Genomic DNA, 12,416 nt, shown 5'->3' on the forward strand with positions numbered 1-12,416 from the left:
GGGGAGAGGACAACAAAGCGGGTGTGAGGTCTGCGAGGCCGCCACCGTCTTTTATAGCAGGCGACCTTGGGCGGGAAACTTGGGCGCGAGCGTCCATGGCCTTTTCGCGCGCGGGAATTTTCCCGCACGTTCTCCCGCCCGCCATTGCTGTCCCGTTGAGGCCTGCCATGGCGCATCGCCGTGCAAGGAAAACGAACCACATGGCGGCCGTTTGGGTCGCCGCGTTGGGCGCAGCGTGCGACCCAAACGGACACGCGGATGCAGGCCGCTGTCCGGTGTCCGCGCGGCCACCCAAACGCAAAAGACGAACGGTGCAGCTCGTCTGTTTGAATCGCTGGGTTGGAGATGCGCTAAGGCCACCGAAATCATAGCGAACCAGCAGTGTTGCTGGCAAGAGAACGGAACCCTGCATGGTTTTTCCGGCCCGCCTCCGGATCTCCTCCTCCTGAAGCAGTACATCCGTCGATCTTGAATTAGTACAAAACGGAATCTGGTTTAAAACAAACCAAAGGAATCTGGCACTCAGATCGATCGCGATAACACAGCAGTTAAATAATCCCAGATTTGAACAATTCAGACCTTTTCTATTGGTAAGTAGATCCGGTTTGTCTTTTGTCTTAGGAAGACGGGCAGATTCAAATCTGAAGACTAGAGACGACAGTAACCACGTGAGCGCATTTCATGACGGAAAACTGACTTCAGGCTTGAACGAACGGACGAGGAGTTGATGGAAGCTTGCAACAGTGGCACGGCGCGCCATCTCGAGCTAATCCTCGATTAGACGGCCGATCCTTCCAAGACGGCACCCTCGTGCCACTGTGAGCTGATAGCTGAATCTCTGGATCCAGTTCGTCCATCAGTCTCTACCCGCGTGGGCCACGGCCGAGACGACACCTGCATCGGTGGAGACATCTGCAAGGGGACACCTCCGGCCCGGGCATCAGGGGCCAGCACGAGTTCAGCTCGAGGTGTCCAGGACCGCTCTGGATTATGTGGCTCTCTTTGAAACAAGACTGCATCTTAATAAGAAATGTTTGCTCGCGATTTTCTGCGGCTAGGAAATGTGTCGCCAGGTCTCAAGTGAGAAAGGGTGTGAAAATGGATCCATAGCCAAAACAAGTGTAGTGCTTCGCTGGCCTTATTAGAGCATGTCTAACATGCCCCGTATAATCCGCCCACCCCGTAAAATTCCGGCGGGATACGGGGCAGGCACGATTTGGGGCGTCTAGCAGGCCCCGTATTCGGGCCGGCCCGTTTCGGCGGAATACGGGGCCCAGGAAATCGGCCCCGTCACCCCGTACTTATACTGGGCGCAGGTGCGAGTGAGGGGTTAACCCCTCACTCGCAACCCTAGCTCCGCCGTGCGCCGCCGCCTCCGTACTTAGCTCCGGCGAGCAATTCCTCACTCCCCCGCGCCGCATTCCACCCCAGATCCGGCATGGACGCCCGCCGCCGCAGTACCGCCTCGCCGGACAACGTGGAGGATGCGTGGCGGCGCCAATGCAAGAGATCCGCCGCCGGGAGCCGGCGTGCGGCCTGCAGGTACGCCGGCGCCACGTACGTCCCGCCGAAGCTCGTTGACTTCGCGGCGGGCAGGCGCTGGTACAACGAGGATCCGCCGATGAAGCCGATGAGCGGGCCCAAGTTTGACGAGTGGCGCGCCGACTGGGAGCGCCGCCGCTGGGCGAAGGAGGCTTGGAGCAGCGGGAGCACCAGCGCTGGAGGAGCTCCGCTCGCCGGCGAGGAGGAGGAGACCCCCGACTTGTTGAAGGCGCTACGACAGTTCCTCAAGGACGACGCCAAGAGGAAGAGGGCGGAGGAGGAAGAGGTGGCGGCGGCCATCGCCGCCGCGAAGGAGGCGGAGTTGCGGGAGGCGGAGGCGGAGGCGGACTCGTACCTAGTCGACCTCCCCGAGTAGGATCGCGCATTCTGGATGTAGAAGCGTTGATTCGTATGTATGATCCGTAGTATGATCAATGAAGATGAACTTCCCGGGGTTTTTATTTTTGAAAATACGGGGAGAAATACGGGGTCAGCTAGACGGAATGGCTCTTCTGTTAGCAGTTTTTCGATACGGGGCGAAATGCGAGCGTTATACGGGGCAGCGAAATACGGGGCATGTTAGACATGCTCTTAGTTACCACAGTACCACTTACCAGTTTGGAGCTGAATCAGCTTCTATTTTTTCCTTGTTAGGACATGTATAATGGTAGGCAAGGCATGTCTATTTTTTCTTCTCTTAGCCCTCCACCTCATTTGGACAAGGCAATAGCTATAACGTGTACAATGCATTATTTTTTATTATCGTTCCTTACAATTAACAATTAATGAGAGTTAATTCAATTTTGCTTGAAAATCATGTTGCTAAGAAAAAACATGTAATACAATGGTGAAACTCGCCTTCTCTTATTTTCTAAGCCTTCTCTTTCACTATCCTATATCCTCCAACTGAGCAAAAATCTCATGTGCCATATCTAAGAGAAGACTAACGTCTCCCCCGTTGTACATACCCTATCCTAGAGGCATTGCAGGTAGGACAGAAAATCGCACCCGCGTGTATCAAAGCGGCTTTCTATTCAATACGGTCCAGTTGGGTGTTCGGTGCTCTTGGGCGTTCCTGACCCATAGGGCATGTTGCGGGCGCACCGAACACAATCCAAACCTTTCATAGATTGAACTGAACCGCCGATCAACTTTATTAATGGTGAGGAGGTTTCCTACGCGGAGGCATGCGAGACTTCTCGTCGCCGACACACCTTCTCCACGCGGCGGCGGCGTCAATGTACACCATCGCTCCTTCCTGCCATTTCTCCCTCGCTTCTCGCCTCTGTTTCATGCGATCATGTCCATGTACAAAAGCTTGGCCACCACACGAAGAGCCACATAGTTTCTCGCCAAACCCCTTCTCGCCTCCCTCACATGTAGCAATGCATCCATCCTACCCACCACCTACGCTATGTTGGGCCAAAATATCCCACTGCTGAAGCCAACTCATTCGACGAGGAGCCTCTACGGGAGGCGATGAAGGAGGAGGAGGAGCAGTGAGAGGACATGTTGGAGCACATACTTCATGGCCATCGAGTGGCAGAGGATCCTGAAGATCAATGCTCAACGACTCGCTGAGACCGACACATGCAAGGCCCAGTGGGTCGCCCTGACCGAGGAGTCCCATGAAGAGCGTGCAGCACTGAAAGCTCAGGGCGCAGGGAAGCGGCGCCAACACCAATGGCGTTGGCGTACCAGAATATGGTCGAATGCAAGGGGGAGTGATGTACATGGCCAACATCGCCCAACGGGATGCGAATAGGAAGGTTCAGGCGTATGCGAACGGGTAGGCCCGAGAGGCAAGCACAGGCCATGAAGGCATGGAAGGACAGCGAGGCTGGCCGCTCGCCTCACGCCCCACCGACGAGTAGATTTAGGTTCATTTTTAAATTTAGTCGAATTTCATTCAACTACGTAATATATAACGAAATTTGAAGGAAATTTTAATTTATGTTTGAATTCCACAATTCCTACTAGGCGTTACTGGAAAGAGGCCTCCTTCAGACACGGCAACATGCATCGACACTCTCATTCAACCGATCCGATGTTTTTACCGAACCGTGTTTAGGGATGCGCGGTTTATGATGCTCTAAATAACGTTGTGGCTCGTGGATGTAGTAACGATGGGATACAGAAGATCATCGCTCCAGACCTCAGGTGGACGAGTTAAAAGCCAGCCAGCGTTGCTAAATAGAGGTGAGGTCCAACGAAGGGTAGTGAGCATCCGGTGTTCACTCCACCTACACAAAACGAAACGCTCGTGAGCGGAACGGCCGGGACACGTGCACCGATTTTTTTTTTGTATTCCATAATTTTCTTTGAAACAAGCTTTTGTATTCTGTAATCACAGCTCCTGCAAATTTAGGGATTTGAACTGAATAGAAAATTTTGAAACATAGTGCAAAGAGTCCATCTTTTTCTATAGATTGCAATCTCATTGATTAAACAGTCCATGATAAAAAAAACTAATACTACCTCCGTTTCAAGGAATAAGGCGCACGCGTATTTCAAGACGAACTTTGACCATAAAAATTGAGCAACAAAATCTTGATTATATTATATGTATATAGTATCGTTGGATTCGTATTGAAAAGAACTTTTTAATAATATTAATTTCATACAAATAATCTTTATCTATTTGAAGTTATTCTTGGTCAAACAAAAAGCTCGTAAAACGAGGGCGCCTTATTCCTTGAAACGGAGGTAGTATAAGACTCCAATCCCTTCAAAATTCTTGAAACTCTTGTAAATCAAGGAATCTTTTTTTAAACATGGCCAAAAAATCATTTAATTTGTAGTATAATCCATCGGGCATAGCCTTACGTCAAACAAAAACGTTAGGGTTGGACTATTTTCAAAATAAAAACATTTTACACGTGCAAGTGTATAACCGTAACCCGTGAACAGCAAATGTTTTATTCTCCCCGCAGGTAAAAAAAATAATCTTGTTCAAATTTGATCCATCTCTTGTGCCATGTAAACCTAACAAAAAACGAGGCGATCCCCTGGGCCTCCCTCCACACCAAAACAAATCTCCTTCCTCTTCCTCTTCCTCCCCCTCTCCTTCCCTTCCACCGTTCCTCCTCCGCCGGCGCCGCACCCTCGAATTCCGCCATGCCGAAGGGCGCCAAGAAGCGCGCGAAGCTCAAGAAGAAGCAGCAGGGGGGCCACCCTGCCGGCTCCGACGGCGGCGCCCACGCCAACAACAACAAGGAGGGAAGCAATAACTCGAGCCACGGCGACGCCGCCAGCGATGGCAACCACCTACCAATCCCACTTAACATTCCGCACGGTACGTATGGCATCTACCCCTCCTCCCCCTTCTTTAAGCCGGCGCAGATCTGCGCCAAGCCGCTTTCTTGGGGAGGCAAGAATCCCCTTTTGCGCTTGCGGCGAGGGTGGCATTCGCATGCCGTCCGCTGGCGTCGGCCACCCCTCCTCCCCCACCTTCCCACCGGCCGCTTTATGAGCTGGTCGCCTTTTTCTTGCCCTATAATATGATGGATGTGTGTGTGTGTTTCTGATTCTGTGTTTTGTGGGCGCAGTGGACGCGAGCGAGGATTCGATGGAGAGCTCCGAGGAGATGGTGACGCCGAGGGCTGGCGCGGACGAGGAGGAGAAGAAGGGGGCCGCGTCGGAGGTCCCGGTCGAGGTTGTTGAGGCGGACGTCACGGCCGAGGAGGTCATGGTTGATGCGTTGCCGCCTGAAGCCGCTGAGCGGGAGCAAGAGGGTAAGGGGGATTTGGGGGCGGAGGCGCATGCCGTGGTGCAGGAACCGGAGCCAGAGGCGAAGAGCGAGGAGGTAGTGGTCCAAGAGACGGCCAAGGTGCATCCGGCGCATGAACCAGAGACGACGGCCGAGGAGGTGGTGGTCAGGGAGACGGCCACGGCATCTGTGGTGCAGAAACCTGAGGCAAAGGGTGAGGTGTCACGGTCTCGTGAGGCAGATGGTGCACAGACTACAGAGGTACAAACCGTTTCTGCTTGCTTACCACCCATCCCCCACGTTTTGAAGCTGTGATGTCTCATTTGGTCGGTTAAATTTGTTGCAGGTGGCGCGAGGACCTGCGGTGGCTGTGGCTGCTGCGCAGCATCGGGCAAAATGGTGGGATTGCTGTGGAGTCTTTGATGCCGTTGCTGGTTCAGAGAGATAGATGGAGGTGAGATGGTTCTGCGTTTTATGGTTTGTTTGATAATGTTTTGTTGAATGAGAGTCACACTGAATATATTGTTTATTACGAAATCTGCAAATTTTCTACGAAGTGTAAGATTGTGTATGGTTAACACAATCTTGGTATTCTGCACATAGCTTAACATCTGGAATCTTTACTAGTAGAACAATTGGATGCAACTGGAAAATTTGATCGTTTTCTTAGGAAATTATATGAGTGCTACTCACTCAGTATACGAACATCAAACAAAGGTTTTGTTGTTTGACTTTATCTTTCCGTCTTAAAGTATTACAACTGCCAACACCTTTGTTGGCAGCATGTTAATTACATGCTAGAGTTGAAGACATATTTGACTGAACTACAGGACAGTGATGCCAACAAATTGTCAACGTCGCCTTTTTCATGTGCCCCTTAATCTTTCAAATTCATCTTATGGCTGCTCGATTACTAATAGAGTTGCTTTTGTACCTATTTCTTCAATTATGGAGAGTATAAGAGAGCATCATGTTGCCTCAGTGCTCCCCCCTTTTTTTTTTACCAAGAATTATCTGTACAAAAATATAGAAGCATAATATGTATGGAGGTGTCATATCATGATAGATATCGTACATGTACTGAGCGTGTTCTTAAATCAAAATTTTAGCACATAAGATACCAATGAGTCATTTGATGAATTGTGATACTAAACCTTCAGAAATTTGATCATTTGCATTTATAAGACCCCGGGCTGCACGTTGAATCATAAACACTGTACCTTCTACGCCAATAGTCATTTATTTGGCAGAGCATATGTTAGAAGTTTGATAAGCTTAACATTTGCTATAGTTGTTTCAAGAGCAGTGTCTTTGCAGTACTTGTACACTACCTAGAATTGGACGCTTATGCTGTATGGTGCAGCATTTGAACAATATTATGTTTGAACCGTTTGTGAGAAGTGAGAACACACTATTTATTTATCGTCATTGCAAATGGTATGCAAAATTATGCCCTAAAATTCCATATCATTGGGGAATTTCATGTTATTTACACCAAAGTGATTTCCCAATTTAATATATTTTATTTATTTTTTCCTGTTATGTGGTAAAATATGTGGTAAAACAATTTTATGTGAATGCCTAATACTTGCACTGTAATACTCTTTTGCCAGTAAAGTATGGTGTCCAAGAATGTTGGCAGATTTACCTAGACTTGATTTAACAGTGTGGCCAGATTGCTTGCGTAGTCAGTGATGTGAGCGAAGTTGCTGCCATGGCTAAATGAAAAGTACTAGGAGACAACTTTCGTGCTATCTTGAAGAAAATGATACTGTGCTACATGAGGAATACTAGGAGACACCTTTTTTGCGATATTTTCTGAGCTCTTATTAAACAGGTAGCTCTAAAGTTGACAAGGATTAACATAAAACTCAGTTATCTAGGACAGTTGGCACCTGGCACCTGCAGTCTATCTATGATACATTCTCTGCATTTACTCTTGTTTGGTATCACTGCAAATATGGATAAATTCACCATTCTGTCGACGGAGACTTAGATAGCAATACCTTGCTAAATAATTACAGTGAACGTTGGACATGGAATGTGAATCTTGGTTGATTTTGCATGTCTTATGTTTGTTTTTTCAGTCATTTAAGTTGTATTTTGGTAATAACCTTAAAAGTATCCTTATTGTGTTCAGGTACATGATTGGAACTTGAAAGTAAGAAGACAGAAGATGCAAAGTTGTGCAAAGCTGATGGGTAAATGTAACTAGACTCGTTGAGTGGTCACACAAATGGTGAAGTTGAAGGATTTTGCATGACATCGAGCTGATGTTTCTCTCCGCCTGTGTTTCCGTGTCTTGCTGTGCAAAGTTACACCGTATTGGTTGTGGTTAATATTCCTGGGCGTAGTATTGTGAATACTGCCCCTTGTCCAGTATCTTCTAGGTTCTCCTGTCCTTGTAGCATATGAGTTCAAGTGGGTCAACAGTGAAAATTTTGCTCTTTATTTTTTTATACTTATTATTTTGGGAGGTGTCATCTGATATGTCCCTTTTCATGTCTGTGTCACAATTGAAGATGTTCATTGTCGTGGGTTTTAGTAGTTCGTAGCATATCAGACTGCTCATTGCGTGAAATAAAAAAAATCCTGATATGTGTGGGTTATGCTCTTTATGTTGGTCGTCCAGCATACAATTCAACATGCTGGGACCTTATTAATTTACTTGTGAACTGGCTGTCTGAGAGGCAGGGTGCGGTGATGAAGCCCAAGTGCTTTCTGTATTTTGTGAAGATGAGGGCTCTGCCTTACCCTGCTCGCCACAGTTTTTTTTTTCTGGCAGTACAGCCCCATAGCTTGCTTTTCGTGGTGTTCGCTTACAATGTGAAGGGATAACTCTTAACGTGCCTGTGATGTTGCATGTTGAAGGAAAATGATCTACAGTACTGTTGTTGACTATGCCATTTTCGATTTTGAGCTGGCTGTGCCCTGTGTTATTATCCTTCGAGAGTAGACTTTTTGTTAGATCATCGAATATTTGTTGGTAGACTATAAAAGATGAACTGTGGCAAGGATTACTCCAGTTTGAGAAGCGGCTGCCCAAAAGATGTTGCAAGCAGCCTACGTTTTGTGAAACTGCCGACTTGTCCAAAGGATTGCATAACGTTTCCATTTCTCTGTGCCGTATTTTGCGTGGTCATTTCAAGAAGTGACATGGTGCGGCGCGTGCCAGCCTCAAACGCGCCGTTAGAGCATCTCAAACAGGTGCGCTAAAAGCCCCGCACGGCAAAAAAACCGCTGGTTTGCCGCGCGCGGACGCTGCCGCGCTGCTCCAGCGGAGGCGGGAAATTGGCGCGCGCGCTAAAACTTTTGCCGCCCGCGCGCTTTCGCGCTATCCCGCGCGGGAAATCTGCCGCGCGCGCTATATAGACGACACGCGCGAAGCGTCCAACTGACACTCCTCCCACGCGTCTTCCTCTCGCGCCTCTCTCTCTCCCCGCCGCTCTCCCTCCCGCGCCGCTCCGCCTCCGGCCGTCCGCCTCCACGCGAAGATGCCGCCGCGCCGCCGCCCATCCTCCGGCTACCACGGCGTCCGCGCGCGGCCGAGCGGCCGTTTCGACGCGGAGATCCGCGGCGAGGAGCGCATCCGCCTCGGCACCTTTGACACGGCGCACGAGGCGGCGCGGGCGTACGACGCCGTCGCGTGGCGTCTCGGCCGCTCCCGGCGGTCAATGAATTTTCACGACGTCTACACGCGGGAGCAGGCGGAGATGCTCGCGCCGCCGCCGCCCGTCATCACGCAGGAGCAGCGTCGCCGGCAACGGGAGTTGGAGCAGCGCCTCCTCATCGCGGAGCGCGACGAGGCGCTGCGCCTCGAGTGGGCGCGCCGCTTCCCGGAAGACGTCGCCGCCACGGAGGCCTTCTACGAGCAGAAGAAGGAGGAGAAGGCGGCGCTCAAGGCGAAGAAGAAGGCGAGCCGCGAGAAGCGGCGCGCCGAGTCCGCCGCGAGGAAGGCGGCGAGGGCCGAGAAGGCGGCGAGGAAGGAGGAGGAAAAGAAGAACGGCGCAGGGCCGTCGACGATCGTTCTGTCCTCCTCCTCCTCCTTCGAGTGGACGTCGACGCTGGTGTCGGAGACGACTCCGAGCTCCCACTCGTCGGACTTCGATTGGGACTCCTCCGAGTAGCTAGATTTTCATTTTCGACTTCTATGTCGCGCTGTATCGTTGAACTTTTTAATTATATTCGTATTTCGATCAAATTTTCATCGTTCGTTTGATTAATTTTGAAAAAAACGGTCCAAACGCGCTGCAAAATACAGCCTCCGGCGGAGGTGCTTTTTTCCCGCACCAACGCGCGCTGCAAAATACAGCCTCCGGCGGGGAAAAAATCGTTATCACGCGCGCCAGCGGTTTGCAGCGCGCCGAAACGGAGGTTTAGCGCGTCGCGTTTTTGCGCACCTGTTGGAGATGCTCTTAATAGTCATCCGTTTTGCAGAGGTGTTCGTGGCCGTCCAAGCTACTGGCCGGAGACTGCTGGGTCAAATAGCACGAGCAAGCGGTGGCCGTCCAGCCTCTTCGTTTTCGGCCACAAGTTTGTGCAACGACTTGGCTGATTTGTGTTCATGACGGGGATCCGCTATACGACATATCAACTACCTGGACGCCAGGAAAGATGCTTCCCAGCCGACCGCAGAAAACGATCCTACATGTAGCTGGCAAAATCAATTTTCTCGTAACGCAAGTACTCGAATTACATGTAGCTGGCACGAGTAATGAATTTGCCTGTGTGTCTGCGTCAGTAATGAGCTAGTCGCCAAAAAACCGATTAATGCCAGCTCGAATTACACCCATGCGTTTCACGAAAATGACAGACAAGTTTTTTTTGGTAGACGAGTTAGTGGAGATGCATGCTCGCAGTCTCCCGTTCCGCAGGTGGGAAGAAGAGGAGAGGGGCATCCCCAGCGCCAGGCTCTGAGTGATTCAACCTTAAATTTGATCTTGTGGCTGTGGAGTTTGCGTCTCTTACTGACTAGTCCCGTCGGCTATAAGAACCATAGAGTTTCAGCATAAGAAGGCACGCTTGGAAAAAGGGAAGATACAACGAGGCTTTCATCCAACTCAAACAAAAGGAGGCTTTCATGGATTCCCTCTCCCTCTATGAGATCTCCTGCTTCGCGGCTGGTTTTGCAGGTAATGATCTTCATCCTTCACACTCCCTAGTTCCAAGCACCCAATGGTTTCAATGAATAATCTCCTGAGAATTTGGCCATCTTTTTGTCAACCATTTCAGGCAACCTTTTCGCCTTCGCTCTGTTCCTGTCACCTGTGTAAGCAACCATATACCCGCTGTTTCTTTCTTTGTTTTATTTGTCTGATCATCCTGGAGAGAGGTTTCTGATGGATTGTGTTCCTGCTTTCCAGACCGACCTTCAAGAGGATCATGAAAGCCAAATCGACGGAGCAGTTCGATGGGCTCCCCTACCTGCTGTCCCTACTCAACTGCTTCATCTGCCTGTGGTATGGCCTCCCCTGGGTCTCCGACGGCAGGCTCCTTGTCGCCACCGTCAACGGCACCGGAGCAGCGTTCCAGCTCGCCTACATTTCCCTCTTCTTCATCTACGCCGACAGCAGGAAGACAAGGGTAATTTTCCCCCCCACCCTGAACCCATTTCATTTTCATCAAAGAAAGAGGGAGACACCTTCAGACTGTAGACTCTGGCAACTTCCTGGTATACTGAAACCTGTTATCAATTTCCTTCACAGCTTAAGATCACAGGGCTCCTTGTGCTCATGGTTTGCGGGTTTGCGCTTGTCGCGTTCTCCAGTCTCACTTGCTTCGATCAGCGGATGCGGCAGCGGTTCGTTGGCGTCGTGAGCATGGTGTCGCTCATCTCCATGTTTGCTTCCCCACTAGCTGTTATGGTATGCCTTCAAACTAAACTGGGCTAAATTTCTCTTATCTCATTTCTTTACGCAACAACAGGTTAACATAGAAATGTTCTAACATATGTCTCCATCCTTGGTTCTTCAGGGCGTGGTGATTCGGACGGAGTGCGTCGAGTTCATGCCCTTCTACCTGTCCCTCTCTACGCTGCTGATGAGCGCCTCTTTCGCGATATATGGGTTTCTGCTGCGTGATTTCTTCATCTATGTGAGCAGCTGACCCCATTTCAAATTGCACTTGAGTTGTTTATCTGAATGCATGTGCTGACAATTAGACTTCTGCCCGTCTGAACTTTCAGTTACCTAACGGGCTTGGAGTTGTCCTGGGAGCAACGCAGCTGGGACTGTACGCTTACTACAGCAGGAAATGGAGATGCAAGGACTCATCTGCGCCGTTGCTTGGCTGATCAAAAGTTCAAAACTCAAGTGACCAATCATTGGTCTTGGCTAGGTTAGGAAGAGTGGGTGGGGCTTCTGTAGGAGAGTAATGCATCACCTGTTTTACCTAGTTGGTGCTGATTCTGTTTGTACAGCTTTGCTGGCTTATGACTCTGTCCATATGTTGTTTTCTTGGAAAGAATACAAAAGGGGAAATATTTGAACTGATTCCGCCTTTTTTCCTAAGCACTTCGTTGCAATTATTTTTTTGTTATCCTGCTATACACCAGATCCCTTATCAATTTTTTTTATAGATTAAAGGCCCTTCCACGCAGTTTCATTTCTACAATGTCAACTACTACCTCCATCTAAATATAGATGTCTCATTTTTCTCTAGATATGGATGTATATAGATGCATTTTAGTTAGAGATACATTTTTACCTAGATAATGTTAAGACAACTATTTTTAAACGGAGGGAGTAGTTATTTTTTTGCTGTGTTTGCCCATGCTCACAACCCTCACATGAGGCCATCACTTAGGGCATGTACAATGTGATGATTCAGCCATCTACAAGGGGTAGTTATAGGTGATTTTGGTGATGTGAAGGAAAAAAATAAGGCAAGAGAGGGAGGCTGAGACAACATTTTTGTTATTGTATGAAGGGTGTCTGTAATTTATACTCACATATAGCTATGGCTAAAAATAGACAACTTACAAACATACTATTATATGCATTGTCCGTATTATTGTCTATATATGACATGGAGTAGTACTACACACACCATGTGTCTAAACCAATGTACTTACACCTCAAGCAAAGCCACTCCACGTGTAAATGCACGGGTTTTGACCACCAACATGAAACACTTGAGATTAGCAACATCAAACAAACGCCTTTGC

General features: G+C 49.2%; 2 protein-coding genes across 2 annotated transcripts; both read left to right on the top strand.

The window, feature by feature from the left end:
* The first annotated feature begins 4,538 nt into the window (after positions 1-4,538).
* Positions 4,539-7,860, top strand: LOC127343501 (uncharacterized). Its single transcript, XM_051369629.2, has 4 exons — positions 4,539-4,837; positions 5,091-5,512; positions 5,598-5,705; positions 7,392-7,860. The coding sequence occupies exons 1-3, from the start codon at positions 4,660-4,662 to the stop codon at positions 5,697-5,699; spliced, it is 702 nt and encodes a 233-aa protein (XP_051225589.1). The 5' UTR covers positions 4,539-4,659; the 3' UTR covers positions 5,700-5,705; positions 7,392-7,860.
* A 2,380-nt stretch (positions 7,861-10,240) lies between these two features.
* LOC127343502 (bidirectional sugar transporter SWEET2b) lies at positions 10,241-11,742 on the top strand. Its single transcript, XM_051369630.2, has 6 exons — positions 10,241-10,383; positions 10,484-10,520; positions 10,615-10,834; positions 10,957-11,115; positions 11,225-11,344; positions 11,436-11,742. The coding sequence occupies exons 1-6, from the start codon at positions 10,332-10,334 to the stop codon at positions 11,541-11,543; spliced, it is 696 nt and encodes a 231-aa protein (XP_051225590.1). The 5' UTR covers positions 10,241-10,331; the 3' UTR covers positions 11,544-11,742.
* Positions 11,743-12,416: the final 674 nt, after the last annotated feature.

This window comes from Lolium perenne, chromosome 3, assembly GCF_019359855.2.
Source record: "Lolium perenne isolate Kyuss_39 chromosome 3, Kyuss_2.0, whole genome shotgun sequence".
Classification (NCBI taxonomy): Eukaryota; Viridiplantae; Streptophyta; class Magnoliopsida; order Poales; family Poaceae; genus Lolium; species Lolium perenne.

What these genes read in the sequence shown, in the direction of transcription:
- LOC127343501 (XM_051369629.2), top strand. Translation starts at nt 4,660, where the DNA reads ATGCCGAAGGGCGCCAAGAAGCGCGCGAAGCTCAAGAAGAAGCAGCAG. An exon ending in CCCACTTAACATTCCGCACG is followed by an intron (nt 4,838 to 5,090) that starts GTACGTATGGCA and finishes TTGTGGGCGCAG; the next exon opens with TGGACGCGAGCGAGGATTCG. An exon ending in ATGGTGCACAGACTACAGAG is followed by an intron (nt 5,513 to 5,597) that starts GTACAAACCGTT and finishes AATTTGTTGCAG; the next exon opens with GTGGCGCGAGGACCTGCGGT.
- LOC127343502 (XM_051369630.2), top strand. Translation starts at nt 10,332, where the DNA reads ATGGATTCCCTCTCCCTCTATGAGATCTCCTGCTTCGCGGCTGGTTTT. An exon ending in CCGACAGCAGGAAGACAAGG is followed by an intron (nt 10,835 to 10,956) that starts GTAATTTTCCCC and finishes TTTCCTTCACAG; the next exon opens with CTTAAGATCACAGGGCTCCT. An exon ending in CTTCCCCACTAGCTGTTATG is followed by an intron (nt 11,116 to 11,224) that starts GTATGCCTTCAA and finishes TTGGTTCTTCAG; the next exon opens with GGCGTGGTGATTCGGACGGA.